Source organism: Alternaria arbusti, assembly GCF_024043155.1.
Source record: "Alternaria arbusti strain BMP 1465 chromosome Unknown scaffold_19, whole genome shotgun sequence".
Lineage (NCBI taxonomy): Eukaryota > Fungi > Ascomycota > Dothideomycetes > Pleosporales > Pleosporaceae > Alternaria > Alternaria arbusti.
Window position 1 is genome coordinate 247,739 of NW_026249959.1, and position 16,295 is coordinate 264,033.

Sequence of the window (16,295 nt, forward strand, 5' to 3'; positions counted from 1 at the left end):
CACGCCCAAGATCATTTGTATGCAACGCTCGTTGCTTCGTGGGTCAGTTGTTCGCGAGATCCTTCACCGACTGCACTCCTACCACGTCGTAAACCGGGTGGTGTAGTCGTTGATCCATGCGCGCGCTTGTTTCCTGGCCCAGGCTTAACCCAGTTGTGTCCAATAACTTCCTCGTCGAGAGATCTTCCTGCCGACTGCGGCGCATATCTTGAGAGACCTTTTTCGGCGGCTTTGTAGCCTTCTTCCTTGCCTGAAGGAGTCGGATGGAGTTGCTCGTCGGACAGGGGACCCTCCGCAGTGCGTTGGACATGGCCTGCTACGAAGCCGGGGGCGGACTGAGTTTCGTCATGAGACATCGGTGGATGCTGTACGGCAGTGGAAAAATGTAACTTCAGTCGTCGAACACATGACTCGAACGTTGGCTTGTCGTCGGGTGGCGTTTGGCCTTGTGACGGAACGACCTCGTCTTCGTAGTAGAGACCATCTGTTTCGTTGAAGAGAGCACCCGGGGGTGCCAGTTCGGGAATATCCGCCCGCCAGTTTATGATAGTAGAAAGCGAAACGACTGTGATTCTGCACGCCACGGCGGATGGCGTAGTAGCATAGCGATACTTCACTATCCTTCCCGGTGAATCTACTCGGTATTCGCGGTAGAAGGCCTCCATAGGTATATCAATGGAAACAGGGTCGTAGGGGATGAAGTTGATAGACGGCCTTGGTGGTATCTGCTGACTGGGCAGATACTCCGATGGGTCGCAAAGTGAGGGCATTTTCGGATTGGCGCAACAGTACGCTGTTGTGTTTTGTGATAAGAAGAGAACTGTAAATGAACACCGCCTCCGTTGAGACTAAAGAATGTAAAAGCAGTATGATGTGGTCGTCAAGCGTGTTGGGTTACAAGCGCAAAAGGCTTGATGTGCATTCTTTACTACTCAATTTAGCAGGGCCCAAAAACGAGAAGGTGAGAACGTACCATAGATGACGTTTGGTGATGAGGGCTGTGACTGCCATGTAGACCCACCAGCTATCAGAGTGCACCTTCCTCCCGGTCTTTGATCTTGGACAACACACTCTTATCGATGTCATGCTCCGCCAAATGTTCGACTGCGGCTTCAGTTGACAGTCGTTTGCCCTTCTTCAGTGGGTCAATTCCTGTGTTCAGCTTGATCCGCCGCTCGAGCTCCTCGATCCAGTAGGCTTCAAGTTGGCCGCGACGCCTGTCGGACAGGAACTGCGCATCCTCGTCTTGCCGGAACGCCTTGCAGAATGCATCGCAGAAGGGTCGTGATTCGCATTCCCACTCGAAGATCTTGGAACAGTCCATGTAGATCCTCGGATCGTTGGTGATGTATGGTTGCAGGACTCCGGGCACATAGATGATGTACGGCATCGTAAGTTTAGGTTGTAGCAGTATTGGTTGTTGTAGTTAGTAGGTGTAGCTTTGCCAGTGAGATACCTTGCGGCCTTTGGATTGCTAAAAGGTAACCGTAGACGAATGTAATTGATTGTTTGATAAAGTAAGATTACTATCAGTGAAAACACCGAAGATCGGAAACTACGTGTTGGCTTTGAGTGAGTGTGGCTCTTCAAGTGATGTACAGTCACAGCGGAGGGTGAGTTTGGCCAACGTATCGTAACATAGCGGGCCATGGTCATCGTTACGGGTGAGTGGCATCTGACGATTGCAAATTCCGTAGCAAACGGAGCATTACACAAACCGCGTCATATGAAAGCAGTGGAGGCGATCGTGGATGGATCCTTGCCATGGTGTTGAAGTGGGTAAACGCAGTCGTCTGGCAGTTCCTAGATTGTAGAGCAGCAGGGTGTGAGATGAATACAGTGAGACTCATGCAGCAGTGTAAAGTCATGGCAAGAGTGGTTTGGCGCGTCGAAGGGTGAACGCCTGGGGAGGGATGACGAGCTAGCCCCCCAATCTTGGCGAATGACTCAATCGCGAAGCACCCCTCCAAAATGTTGCAGGCCAAAAAGTTGACGGGAACGACACGCTGCAACCAACCGCCAAGATGAGCACCGAATCCGGAGTCAAGACACAGTCGACGTTCGACATTGTAGCGACATACCGCCGTATCCTCAAAGATGACCCGGAACTCACCATGCCCGTCGCGGCCATCGAGGCGCTCGTAGAAGCCATCGCGCAGAGCTCCGTCTCGACCGTCGCAGAGACGCTCGACCTGCTCGAACGCCATACCGCCGCCCTCAAGGCCTCTATCGCGAATCCAATCTCCCTCTCCGCTGGCACAGATCTCTTCCAGCGCTACCTCATCACGACGCTCAACCGCCCGGCGAGCCTGAACCTCGGCCCCGACGACGACTTCCGCGCGATACGCAACCACCTCCTCTCCAACGGCAAGCTGTTTGTGGACCGTGCGAAACAGAGCAGGGAGAAGATCGCGAGTTTCGGCAAGCACTTCATCCGCGACGGCGGCACGGTGCTCACAAATGGAGGATCGCGAGTAGTGGGTGCGCTACTGCGAACGGCCGCCGAGTCGAGCACTCTCCGGTTCAAGGTCATATACGTCTTGCCCTCGTCAAGCTCGTCAGATGCGAAAGAGGGTCTCCAGACTGTCGCCGACCTCCGAGAGCACAATGTACCAGTCGCCACAATTCCAGATTCGGCCGTCGCCTACTCACTGGGTAAAGTCGACATGGTCATTGTCGGAGCTGAAGGCGTCGTCGAGAACGGTGGCATCATATCGCGCATGGGCACGTACCAGTTGGGCGTACTGGCTAAGAGCAAAGGAAAGCCCTTCTACGTGGTCGCCGAGAGCCACAAGTTCGTTAGGCTATATCCACTCAGCCAGTTCGATCTGCCCATTGAGCAGAAGGTACTCGACTTCAAGGTCGCAGAAGAACACAAGGCGGAACACAAGCCCAAGAGCGACGAAGAGCAACGGAATGTCTTTGACGAAGCCATCGCAGACATGACTGCGAAGCAAAAATCGACCGTCGTTCCGCTCGACGCTCATGACGCTGTCGACTTTACGGTACGCTCTGCTTACATCAATTATGATCCCATCCGCTAACCTGAACTAGCCACCCGACCTGATCTCCGGCATCATCACCGAGTCTGGCGTTCTCACTCCGTCTGCCGTGTCAGAGGAGCTGATCAAGATATGGTTTTGAGCCCTCCCTGAGCATCAACTCCTCACCCCACACCAAATACAAAGGCTCCATTGCGACTCATACAACGGGCATATACGCGTTTGATGGATGCTCACATTCGTGATAGGAATTATGTGGAAAGCGAATCTGTGACTCTGCAACCTTCACGCCTTCGCCGTAATCGGCGCATCATGTCCTGAGACTGCGAACCGCGCGTTAGAGGATATCGCGCACCTCAAAACCTCGCTTCAGAGCGTCTGGAAACTGGCTCTATCGCATAAGAGGACTGAAGAACGAGGAAACGGCCAACGATAACGACGTCATGGAATAGTGTTGCGCCGACGATAACAACATATGATACCCAATAGACATATTCAATGACAACATGTCTTCGCCCTGTTGAACATTCAAGGACTGTCCTTCTGGTAATGACATATCCGGAGTGTGAGAATGTTGAGCGTGAAGTATGCGAACATGTTGACGATAGTAGCCATTTTACTCGACCATGAATGCGGCCGGAGGCATAAGAAGCTTCCTGTCCTCCTCTTGTTTCCCATCAGTACGCAACGCTTGCAAGAAAACATGCCGTATCTAGTTCAACCACCCGCGCAGTCCATCGACGCCTACAACCCGCTGTTGACCTACACGCTCGCGGACCCCCTCCCCGCCGAGATAAGCATACTCCAAGACCTTCAGAAATGGGGCTGGCAAATCTCCGTGCATTTCGAGGACGAAGAAATTTATATCGATGCCGCAAGGGAGACCGAGAAAGCAATAAAGAAGATGGGGCGCAGAACGCAGATGATATATGGCGACGTGGTGGGGGACAGTCCGAGGTTGACTCTTGAGGAAATGTGGCAAAGGGAGGCGACTAAGAAGGAGGAGGAAAGACAATACGACACCAAGGAGAAGGAGGAAGTTAACGATGCAGCAAGCATGATGTCGAGGATGACAGAGCAGAGAGCTTGGGTGCGTTGGGCTAATGAGGAGGCTGGGTTGGAGCCGGAGAGTCCTAACGTAAGCGAGTCTCTGATATGTGAATATCAGAAAGAGACCAAAATATGCAACTGATGAACCCAGACAGGTAGATAAAACCACCGATGAACAGTCCTACCTGTCGCACGCTCTGAGTTTAGAAGATTATGAGGACTCAGTCATCGACGTTTACGAAGGGCCTGCTGGCAGCCCCAGTACGAGCATACATACTTACAGCGCATCTCGTTTTATTGAAGAACACGAACCCGACCGGTATACATTTGTACCACGTCACTCTACCCAACGCGCTGAGCATCAACCTGCAGGTAAGGCAGCCTCATCATCCTCTATGCCTTCTACAACCTCTCCTTCTTCAGAAGCCCCAGTCGGTCTCATGGGTATGTCCGGATACTGGTGTCCGCCCATTTTTCAAGCCCGACCGCAAAAGAACCCTCAATCTCAATCTGTTGCACCAAGCGCTGTGTTTCCATCACGAGACTGGAAAGAGGCTCGGAAGCTCAAGAAGAAAGTTACCCGCCGTGACTCAGAACCCTCGGTGGGGAAGTATCTGCCACTTGGGTTTGTCAGGCCCCCGTCTTGGGTGAAAGGAAAGCGAAGCGCGAATGAAGGGGCCAGTGCAGATGCAACCGCACCAGATGAGCAACAAACCACCGTTCGATCAGAGAGCTCCTTTAGCCCTTATCAACGCACCACCCCCACGCAATCGGTTTCGAACATTCACCTGCAAGAGTATTCCTCCACTTTCCTTCAACCTGTACTACGTAACATATCACCCGCCTTTTCTAGCACCTCCAGTCTCATTTTCCCTGGCCGTGAGATAACCCCAGAAGCCTACTTCCAGCGCACGAACCGACCCCGAAAGAATCTACAGCCACGCCAGCTTACACCACCACCAGGACTGGAAAGCGACCCCTACATGTGGCAAGTGTGGGACCGCGGCCGTAAAAGGCAGCAGGACAAGACTGATCGTGTGCTGGGCAAAGACAGCATACATAGATCAGATAGTGGGAATGCTAGTTGGTATGATGGGTTCCAGACGATGATGAAGGAGGAGGAAGCAAAGGTGACCAAGGAAGAAAAGAAGGCTGAGAAGAAGGCGAGGAAGGTGAAGAAGAAAGATGAGAAGGAGGAGCGGATACGCAAGGAGAATAGGGAGAAGGAAGAGCGGATACGTAAAGAGAATGAGGTGAGGGAGGCTTTGAGGAAAAAGGGTGATTTCGCAGGTGGGTACTTGCCACGGTATGTATGACCGCCTCTACTTACGTGCATAATGTAGGCATAATGAATACATGGGCAGGTTAATGCTCGCGGGCGGTAGGAGAATGTAGTCGCGATGGTGGTTACTGACTCATGAGGTCTTGATCGAGACCACGGAGGATTGCAACACCTGAGACGATACTTTACAAGCCTTCGCATCTACGAAGGCTTCTTCATTTGTTCTGTCTCATGTATATGTGGATATTCAATGTACAAGACTTATTCCAAGAGCAAAGTCCAGTCAACAAAACAGTCTCATCTAACAAGCTCGTAAGAAGTTAGTGCCGTTGTTGCCTTGAACCTAAATGATCCTTCGAATATACCCAGGCAAGTATAAATTTGCGCATGCCGCCAATTTCCCAGTTAACTGTTTTTCCAACATAAGCACCACATATGTAACCCCGCACCCTCCGTACCAACACTATCTTGTGTCCAAACGTAATGATCCAGCAACCCAAAGACATACTACGAGACCTGATCATAACAACGGAAGGCCAAGCCGAGGAGCCGTATTCCTATCACGAATGGGGCTACACCATCTACCGCACATGCTACACGCCAGAATCTGAATCGCAATGGGAAAGTTTAACCAAAGCCATTCAGCAAGGCGTCGAAAAATCCCTCTCTGAGTCGCAAAACGATGAGCCACCGACAACATTCCAACTCTTACGTTCCCTCTTACGTCTAGACTTCCGCTCCGATGCTTCCCTGTACGATAGTCTTACTATCGACCAGCTTCGCCAGACGTATGTCAATCCACCAGAAGATTCTGTGCCCTCACCGAACTTCTACAAAAGCGAGCGTCTCTTCCTTGTCGCTGACGCTGAAGTTTTGCTGGATCCCTACTTTCTGCCGAAAGAGAATGAGACAACGAACGTACCCGTTGACAACAACACAAGCGACGTTGCAACCACGCAGAGTGTGCAGAAATGGCAATATCAATATCACGGCTACAGCAAATCCTCTGGTACCAAGCGACGATGGCTCAAGTGTGTCGAGGTGGACTACGTTGCTGCGGATCATCATCCGAGGAGAAGAGGGCAGGGCCCACGGCCGTATTTTGGCTGGTTCATGGTGACGGCGGAAAGTGTGATGGAGCTTTGGGAGGTGTTGCTTGATCAGGATGTCGAGGAGATTAAACCTAGGTTGGTTGATGTGATGATTTGTAAGTGCATCGTGTTCGATCCGTGTGTTATTGATGAACAGGTATGCTAATGGTTGGATAGGGGGAGGGTATTGAGTTAAACAGGGTTTCAGCCTACATTAAGTTGAAATCATGCACGTTAGGTGATCTGACGTTAAAGTAGGCTCCTGGCTTGATGGAAAGCTGAGCTCAAGATGGAAGGTCTTCTGTCACATTGCGGCTCTGTTGGACTCTACGCCATCAATGTTGATATATTTAGGTTGCTGATAGTTATGGAAAGTATCGGAGGCAAGAATGAGGAGAGAATGTATCTATTCCTATGGCCGGCTGTCGAACATAACTAAGTCCATACGATTCAGTGTTTGGCATCCTTTCTACATGAGGTCATGTTTGGGCTGATCTACATATATAACCCTCTAGGAGCAATACTTTGCGCCTTCGCCAGGCTTAACGATACCCATATCGATAAAAGCCGAGTAATTCCAATAATCTCCTTGTACTCCCTCGCCAGCTACCGGCACATTTCCGGAAAACTTCGCGGTCCAGTAAGCACTACCCCTAGTGTACTTTGCAAAGGCGTACAGCCCGGTGTTCAGGTTCTTCTGACGATTTGCAAATTTGTTATCCGCCACCGTCTCAATCGACCATTCACCGATGAACACAGGAAACTTGCCATCTCCTGCCGATGCCTTGGCATCGGAGCAGATGTCTGCGCTCACGGTATCGGAGTCTGTTGGGCGGCCAGCGAAGTAATAGTTGTGTACGTCGAAGACGAGATTGGTGGATGCTGGGAACTTGGGAGACCAGAACGCTTCACCTCTGAAGCTGCCTTGGAACATGACAGGTATGTTCTTATTCACGGCTACTGTCTTCGCAATAGCCGCGTCAATGTACTTCTGTACCCATGCGACACCGTTGTCCGTCAACGCGGCTGGTGTGCCGAAGGTTGTGATATCGCGATTGTCCACCGGTTCGTTGATCGGCTCCAGGGTGTATGATTGCGGAGTTCCAGAGGATTGAATAAAGGCCAGTGCAGCATCGACAGCGCGTAGGGAATAGTCGAGGTTCGTGGCGTTATTGAACCAACCGAAGCGGCCTTCGCCTTCACCAAAGCCCATACCGTTCACTCCACCAGGAAGGGAGTGAATATCGAGGATGATGTGCATGCCGTACTTTGCGATTGCGTAAGATGCGATATTCTTGAAGAACCGAGTTTGGCCGCCGCTGTAGAAGTTACTGCCAGGAACCTTGACCCATGCAGCGTAGGTTGTGGGGATCCTCAAGACGTTCACACCAGCAGTGGCTAGCTTGTCGATATCGGCGGGTGTTATGAACGTAGCATAGCGACGCTCTAGTACAGGGCCACATTGCGATCCCAGTTTGGCACAGCAGGTCCACTCATCAGTCGTGGTACCGCAGTTCTGCGACCACCAGGCTGGGTCAATAACGGCTTCTTGGGCAAGCCATCCACCAAGGTTGATGCCGTTGGCTTTAAAGGTCTTCCAGTTGAGGTAGGTGGGTGCCTGGCGCTCTGTTGGACTGGCAGTGGTAACAGATGAGATGGAGAGGAGGAATGCGACGATGGTGTTGAAGGCGATCATGGTTGATGTTGCGGTGTCTGCGTTCCTGGCTGAGGTTGGACACTGTTGTTCATGTTGTTACTGGTCTTTATAGCTCATCAGTACACCCATTGTTGGCCTCTCTGTCCAGCACAATATGCACCACGACCTCGGGTCAGGGCGACGTTGAAAGTCGAGCGTAAGATGTGGAGCCGGTCGACCTAGCTACCTAGGGTTAAGAGCCAAGATGTTGATATGATCAGGCATAGCTATCCTCAAGCCGCTTCAAGACATAGCGTCGTTGATGGCTGTATTACTGACGAGGTGTTTACCCCAGGTTCCACCCCGGACTTGACCCCAGACTTGACCCCAGACTTGGCGCCGTCTTGTGGGTGCATAATAGTACCTTAGGTCTTCTAGAAGAATTAACCCGAGCTGCGACTACATGGTCAGTTACTATCCGCATGGGTCGCATTGTCCCGAGCGACCTGGGCTCCACGTCGGGTGGTGTGAACGCTACGTGGCCCACATCCCGAGGTGTGTAACAGCTTCGTTCTGTTTGCGTACCAAGGGGAGGCTTCCGTCTTTGACGATGACACAAATGACAGCAAGATATCGTCTTGGGGTGCGATGACACGCGCGTAGACGACAGTTGATCTAGGGAAGTAATTACGCGATAGCCATTCGTCGTTGCCTAATCAGTCCTGTGCTCGCGGCGCGCCCATTGGCCAGGTATCGGCGCCCAAGAGGAACGAGAATGCTCATGATACTACCGTTGTATCGCAAGTGCTCTGCCAGCGCTGTAGGTTGTGACATCAGGGAGTTGACGGACTAAAGTTCGTCCATAATAACGAGATGAGTGTCTTGGTGAGCCGTCCGTGCGTTCCAAGGTTGTCTGGGTCGCTCAACCAGCCAGCAGCCACTCTAGCCCTTCACATTTTCACCCTCTTCGTTATATCGATGCTGATGGCTTGTATGTCATTTACATCCTCTGAAGCTCCAATTGCACAAGAAAAGCCCTCGATAATCAAAGCAAAGCCATGGGATGTGACCTCGCGGCTTCCAAGGTTGTCTGTCGAGCGTCGAGAGTACAACTCACACAGCGAATTCATCAACGCGACGGGCAAGGCCGAGAAACGAATGCTTCACATCCTTGGGGAACTGAAAAGATTCCAGTTAACTCACAAGATCCACTTTAGTTATCAACAATGCATCCAACGCACTGCCTTGGAATACTTGCCTGGTGACTGCATCCAGCGCAAGCCTACCTAAGGGTTCGTGGGAAGACGATACCCATATGCCCTTTCTAAGTGCGAGAGAAGAACGATCCACGCGACGCTCTTATTCTGCATCCGTACTAAATTTGATCTACAGATCTACTACTATGGGAAACCAAGCTTCGTCAGCACTCGGTCTTGTACGCCCAACTGCAGTCGCGCAGCCGACACAATTACAGCTGACCGGGCAGATCAGTAAAAGGACGCACCGTTGCTCGAATAACGATCATAGTACGGAGTCGGCACGACGATCGCGCACTGTCTCGAAGAGTCTCCCTGTCGATCTTCAGAAACACAGCTTGCTTAGCATTCCACCGGAGTTGCGCAACTGCATTTACGCCCATCTACTCAAACCCGAAGACTGCATCGTACTATCTCCTATGATACATACGAAAATTACGGGCATTGCATTACTGAGAACATGTACGCAACTTCACGATGAAGCTGCTAGCTTCTTCTACGCAAAGAATTCGTTTCAGTTTTACATTCGCAAGAGCGTCTTAGCACAGTCAACGTCGACAGCGAACATTCAATTGCCTCACATAACGTCTCCCATCTCACCAAAGTTCTTCCGCGACCCACTAGCCATGCAAGGCGGTATCTTCTTTCCCGCGCCGCGGTACCATCGGTATCTCACACGGCTAACCATCTACTTCAAGGTATCCATACGCGACCTAGCTTTCCCAGACCCGGAAAAGGGCGAATGGGGAGACGCACCTCGGGCAGACTTGGACATGAATCAGTACATTCGCCGACCTTGCGATAATACCGCCATCACACCCGCGGATATGGGAAAGATACAACAAGCGAGCCAACATGAAGTGTTTCGTGTGTATCAAAAGATGAAAAGGCTCTGGTTAGAAAAGGAAGGTACGTGGGCAGGTAAAGTGACGATGCCAGCAAGGTCCACGGCAACGGATGACTTAGAGTTTTGGATTGAGCTTACGGCTGATGAACACGTCACTCACGAAGGATAACATGGGGGGTGGAGACGAACACAGGGAGATGATCTGTCATATGACTATGCATTGAAGCGCTGGTGGCCGTGTAAAAGAAAGCACATGTTCTCCCAAGTTGTCTTAGTTCAGTTAGAAGCTCGTTCTGGATGAGTTTACTTCATGTTTTCCACCTACGTTGATTGGAAGTTTTGTGAACATCTCCAGAGTACGTTAAGTCTATATCTACAATGGTGCAGGGAAGGTGTCCTTGGATGCTGTCAACGTATTGTCATCTGCTGGCTCGGCAACATTACTACTCTTCCTCGTCATCGTGATGCACATAATACACGACACGTCTCACATGCACACCGGAAATAAGAGATATGCAAGAAAGAGAACATCACTTCTACTTGCTTTTACTGTCCCAAAGTCAATGCATGCAGAGCACACGCACGCACACCGCAATTCACAATTCACATCCTCATGCAGCATAGAAAAGATCAAGTGACCAAAAGTACCACAAAAGATTTAGTTAATAGACATTAAGTAACCAAGACTACCGATCGATCCATCCCAATCCCCACGCCAAGCCAACGCGTGCCTGCCTGCCCTATCCATCTCCGATCGGCACCTCCCCAAGCTTCCTTCCAACTCCAGCCAAGATCCTCTCCTTGCTTGCCGTGTTCCCCACACGCCAACTCCACGCAATGTGAAAGTTTTCTCCGGTGGCATCTCGGCACCAACGGCACCGATTGTCGTCATTTCGGATGAAATGTTACGATTGCAGTGAGGGTATGGGGGGCGATGATGTCAGTCCTCCCTGAGTTTGACTCGTGGGGGATTCGAGGCTGCGACTAGGCTGCTTGGCAACGACGTCCGCTGCTAGCTAGTTCCGCCTTGCTGGACTGCAGACCAGTGCAAGGCTTGCCGTCATTTCTTCGTCTTTCGTGCGTCGCCTTGGTGTATGAGCTTATTACTCATCGGTGTCGTCGACGCTCTCCATGCTTGGCGATGGTGACGAGTCGCGGACGTATCGTGAAGAGAGGGTTGGGCTCGCGATGGGCTGTTGGGCAATGGAGATTTGGCCCTCGGCTTCGACGTCCTCGATGGGGATCCTGAGCATCTGTCCGCCAACGAGGTTGGGGACGTAGACGTATTGAGTTGCGGGTGAAGACATGGTTGTTGGTAGGATAGGTTGCATACGACGTTGTATTATGGTAGTGGTGGAGTAGTGTCTGATAGACTAATGTAGACGGTAATGTGAAGTTATTGGTATCTGGGGGTCTGATACAGGAAATCTGCGATGTTGTGTTTGTCCCTTCATGTGGGGATACCACCTGCCTATATACTGTCGCAGATTCCCACGGCTCACCTGAGAATGCCATTGCTCATGCGGCATCCCAAACCCCAACTCCACCCATGCACCCACCCAGGCCACCAACCCAAAACCCTATCCCCGACACCCAAGCATCGCATGGTCCACCCGTCACTCCCGCAGCCAATTATAGCACGCTATCACACAAGGGTGCCTTAACGCCAGCTCCGCCGTGTCAGCCCAAGGCGCTGATTCGGCCTACGATATGCGCAACGCGTGGCAAGTCTCCCCGAGCAGCTTACCATGCCGCTCCGTTGTGTCCGACGAGCGGCGATAAGTGGTCGATACGTGCGTCGACAAGGAAGCCCCGCACCAATTTCCTCTCCGCCAGCCGGCCAAGCAGCGCGTAGGCGGCGCTACTAGTAGTTAGCCAGACGAAGTCGCCTTGCCCGCGGGGTCTAGACCATGCGATGGTTATCGTTGTGTAATTCTAGGCAGGCGCATGATGCATGGTGTTGAAGTGGAGGGTGATAAGAAATCACTGTATTGTGAGGGCCGCTGGGTTTCGGAAGATCGGCGTTTACACATCTCGCGATTATTCACTTTTTAGAGTTTAACAATTATGTCCGGCCGGTGACTAAGGTTGCGTTCGGGACTTGCATAGCACCGACAGTGTAATATTGACCGAGTGCTTCGACAGTCGATGTTTGCAGCGATCGTAAACATGCGGACGACCATGGTGTGTGCACGGTTTGCGATGACGGCTGGTGGTGTTTTCCCGTTGAACGCCTCGGCTGGGCAATCCCTGGGCGCCTTCCGAGAATGCAGCCGAGAGCTTCTGTATGGTTCTGTGTAGTTCTGTTGAACCGTGGCGCTCGCCTAGAATGACTTACCACATATTTTGCCTCTGGGAAGAGACCATCAGCGTTGGACAAAGTAGTTCACGATAACGAGTGTGCACTAAGTAAATGCACGACTTGGCAGTCCTCCGAGGGGGTGGAACTTGGTACTAACTCTGGCCCCGTGGGCTCTGATGGCTCTGAAGCGTTCGGGCGAGGGCATCATAGCTTTGTAATGAAACGTCACTCCTGTGGAGGAGGGCTATCCACTGTCGCAGCCAGCAATGAGGGCGGGAATCCTTGGATCCAAGCAATCCCGCTCAACGCCAATTGACCAATACGAGATCATGTGGTAAGTGCACCAAGCCTACTAGACGAAGCCAGAACGCGCCAACGCACCCCAGATCCCGAACGGCCTGGATTATCCAGTCCCCATGGTCCACATGGTCAGCGGCGTAAAGAGGATAGCTTGTGCACCTCGTGTGGTAAACCCTGATCTCGTCAAGCTTGCAAAGCCCGATTTCGTAGACAGCTGGGTCAATTCACGCTTGCAGAACAGTTCTCAATTCGAAAGGGTATCATGCTATATTACAACGCTCCAGTAACCTTACGCCACGCTCAATGAACATCATTGTATCCAACATGAAACATTAAGGCCTGATCTTGCCAGCCTCTGGGTTTCCCCTATTGTCCTGCCAACCCCATGCCAACCTCTCCATGGTCTTGTCTTCATCCTTTCCTGGCCACAAGACTTGTCCGAGGTACACGGCACGAATGCAGAAGGCTGCCACAACAAACCACATGATGACCAGTAGGATGGTCAATGCGCTTGCTACACCGTTGATAGCTTCGCTGTGTAACACTTTTCCTGCTTGTATCGTTGCAAGAGTAAGTCCTGCATTTGGGAAAATGAAAGCCCACCAGTTCAACGAGAACGACATCCTACGTGATCCCACTATGACGGCGATCGTTGTTATGATGAAGAACCAGTATGCGAACAGTATGATAAAGAGACCTGACATGATGCCAATGATGCGTACGATTTCGCCGTCTGGGACTACGGTGTTCGTAAAGTAGTTTTCGGCAACGAGCGACGGCGCTTGGTTTGCAAGGGAGAGGAGTCCGGCAGCAGTGTAACCTATTGCTGTTAGAATCTTCAATGGAAGTATTGATCTATCGGGTATGGACTTACCTGCTGGACCGACCGAAACGTACATTCCTGGTCGCGTGGTAGGAGAGGGCAGAGAACTCGTCATCAGGCGCTGCATGTAGAGCCCATAGAGCAGAAAGGAGACGACCCAGGCGAGGCCCTGGAAGAATATCGCCCCGATGAATATCTTCCAGCTGGGCGTCTCAGGTTGGGCAGGAAGTATAGTACCAGCCAGCGTGCCTACAACCAGCAAAGGGTATATTGGGAAGATCCAAGCCGGAACGGCATCGCCAACGTTGAGACGCTCGAGACGGAAGAAGAGCGAGTACTGGATGATGCCAACGAGGAAGGCTGCGGCACAGTACATCCAGTACGTGATCTCAAGCGCTTTGGTGAGCCATGTCCCGGTCGATGGGTTGCCGTAGATATACGTGCAGTTGAGTATGAGGGCGACGGACACCCAGTACGTGCCGAAGAAAAGGCCTTCGACTGGATGATGTAGCGATCCGAGGAGCTTCCGAGGGACGAGTAAGAACCGCGCGAACATGCATGCGTTGAAGATGGCGAAGAGTACGAGGTCGAAGATGAAGACGACCTTTCCGATGGTCTGTAGGCCAGTGAATTTGTTCGGGGTGTTCCCGAGAACGACAGCTAGCGCTCCTGTCGACATGGTGCATGCGAACCATGGCCTGCGGTATTGTAAGCTTGCTATCTGAATGCTCTCGGCGCGTCGACATACCATGTGAAATGTACGATGCGATCGCGCAACCCGACCTCCGCTGGCGGCTTCTCATCCTCGCTCTCGTACGTGGTGTGGGTTCTATCGCGGAATCGCATTTTGGTGATAGCTGAAGGACGCGACTAGGTGTTGACAAGGCTGGGGGCCATGCTTCAGGTAGTCATTCCAGGATTCCTGCCATGACACCTTCTTCCCAAACATTGCGGAAAGAGTGCCGGACGCATTTCGTCATACTGGTACTTAGTGGCGATCCTGGCATCTCCGCGCCTAATGAGAGAACGACGGGCAGCCCCGTAGCTAGATCTCGGGAATCCGGCACGCAAGCGTCAAGCAGAAAATGTGAGGTTGAGGCTGGGCGCACAGATAGCCGTGACGTCATGGGTTCTTGTGACCGGCCTCGGCGCAGCGAACACGCGTATCTATGCCAGTCTTTGCTCAGTCTGAAAAGATTTTAAGGGAACAACATTTATTGGATGCCTCACGAAGATCGAGACGTGGAAGTTTCAAAGTCTCCAGATGCCATGTGATGGTGGCTTTACTGGGGTTTGCGCGGCACGGTCGCCTGTGGGAAATTCGATTAACATCGTCCATCCAAGAAACCATGACATCGCGATTCCCATGTCTACTGTCTCACTTCCACACCGGTCAACACCCAGGGCAGGATTATAACTAATATTGAACTGCTTCTAGAGAAAGAGAGCATGACGCCTATCATTCACATCAACTAGCCTGCATTTTCACTTTTCCCGCTAATAGGTATCCCGCGATAGTAGGCCTGATCATGCACTGATCGCAACGTCCAAGTTGGATGAATATGTTGGAAGTTTGGAAGGAGCTATCAGCTACCGATCGGAGTACATCGCCCATGGCATTTACCCTTTGAGGCGCAATACGTCCTGTGGGACTTGATCGTGTTCCACGTACAAGGCGTCAAAAGAAGTAGTAATCAAAGTACATGTAGATATTAGGGATACATTCCTCCTATCATCTTACACAAGGAATGTTTTAGATTAGCCTGAGGCCTACGTTAGAACAACAATATGCAGGTAGAAAGACGTAGCGTCGATGTAGGCTGTAAGGTATTGACTACCTAGGTACCAGGGTATTGAACAATTCCCTCGAAGAGCATGCCAGCACGACAAAGGCTGCTCTCGAATACGACAGTGGGTTACGACCAAGACGTGGGTTTCGCATCGTCTGAGCCGGCTCTACCAACAGCAAGTTTCGCGCGCATTCAGACATTCCTCCAAGTCTTTGCAGTCCTTTGACCAAACCGCATCTACCTAGGTACCTTTGCACTTATTTCTTTCACACCAAACCATCTATAAATACACTACCCATGACAGTTCCGAGACTATGCAGGTACCTTGGCCTGCATAAAACAAAGCTGTTGTTACCTCCAGGGCTGCCTCTGGCAATCCCTTGCCCCGAGCTTACCGAGAAAAGTCAAAACGCAGGGCGTCCCACGATGCTCGCCACCAACGCGCGCCAGAAGCGGGCGCGGCAACGGTACATGCTGCAACCTCCGATCCCGACCCCGCGGTAAGGCAGGAAGCCTGAAAAGCTTGGTATCTGAATCTCCACTTACGTCTCACGACGATCTCACACGAGGTGTTGCAATACAATCACGATTTATTAGTTTGTTCGGAAGCTGTAAGCCCGTGTTGAAAGGAACAATGATCATGAAAGGGTATCAGGTATGAGATTTGCAGTTCTAGAAATCTAGAATCTAACTATCAGGGTACAGCGTGTGCTGGCTTTGATGCAATAGAAACCGTGTATATACACTCCAGGCGCCGTCATCGCGCCTATATATCCTGTTCCAAAAAAAAAAAAAACGTCTTTGTGTCGCGTGTCATTAATGATCCCCGTCCGCATGACCGATTAATCCAAATCCCAGTTGAAGCAATGAGGCGGAGTATCCTGACCATGAATGATGCGGATGAAAAGCCTGCTAT

At 51.5% G+C, this 16,295-nt stretch overlaps 6 protein-coding genes across 6 annotated transcripts; 2 read left to right on the forward strand and 4 right to left on the reverse strand.

The window, feature by feature from the left end:
* Window positions 1–11: 11 nt before the first annotated feature.
* On the reverse strand, window positions 12–1,390 carry J4E86_009931 (uncharacterized protein; the record flags this gene model as incomplete). The annotated part of the gene is made up of 2 exons (XM_051450431.1): window positions 12–793; window positions 1,039–1,390. 2 exons carry the CDS (start codon window positions 1,388–1,390, stop codon window positions 12–14), a joined length of 1,134 nt encoding a protein of 377 aa, XP_051298352.1.
* Window positions 1,391–2,024: 634 nt separating this feature from the next.
* On the forward strand, window positions 2,025–3,144 carry J4E86_009932 (uncharacterized protein; the record flags this gene model as incomplete). Its single annotated transcript, XM_051450432.1, has 2 exons — window positions 2,025–3,005; window positions 3,055–3,144. 2 exons carry the CDS (start codon window positions 2,025–2,027, stop codon window positions 3,142–3,144), a joined length of 1,071 nt encoding a protein of 356 aa, XP_051298353.1.
* Window positions 3,145–3,705: 561 nt separating this feature from the next.
* On the forward strand, window positions 3,706–6,616 carry J4E86_009933 (uncharacterized protein; the record flags this gene model as incomplete). Its single annotated transcript, XM_051450433.1, has 5 exons — window positions 3,706–4,140; window positions 4,208–4,313; window positions 4,476–5,342; window positions 5,837–6,541; window positions 6,603–6,616. 5 exons carry the CDS (start codon window positions 3,706–3,708, stop codon window positions 6,614–6,616), a joined length of 2,127 nt encoding a protein of 708 aa, XP_051298354.1.
* A 320-nt stretch (window positions 6,617–6,936) lies between these two features.
* On the reverse strand, window positions 6,937–8,121 carry J4E86_009934 (uncharacterized protein; the record flags this gene model as incomplete). The annotated part of the gene is made up of 1 exon (XM_051450434.1): window positions 6,937–8,121. The coding sequence occupies one exon, from the start codon at window positions 8,119–8,121 to the stop codon at window positions 6,937–6,939; it is 1,185 nt and encodes a 394-aa protein (XP_051298355.1).
* A 3,146-nt stretch (window positions 8,122–11,267) lies between these two features.
* On the reverse strand, window positions 11,268–11,471 carry J4E86_009935 (uncharacterized protein; the record flags this gene model as incomplete). The annotated part of the gene is made up of 1 exon (XM_051450435.1): window positions 11,268–11,471. One exon carries the CDS (start codon window positions 11,469–11,471, stop codon window positions 11,268–11,270), a length of 204 nt encoding a protein of 67 aa, XP_051298356.1.
* Window positions 11,472–13,098: 1,627 nt separating this feature from the next.
* On the reverse strand, window positions 13,099–14,435 carry J4E86_009936 (uncharacterized protein; the record flags this gene model as incomplete). Its single annotated transcript, XM_051450436.1, has 3 exons — window positions 13,099–13,586; window positions 13,641–14,287; window positions 14,338–14,435. 3 exons carry the CDS (start codon window positions 14,433–14,435, stop codon window positions 13,099–13,101), a joined length of 1,233 nt encoding a protein of 410 aa, XP_051298357.1.
* Between the last annotated feature and the right edge of the window lie 1,860 nt (window positions 14,436–16,295).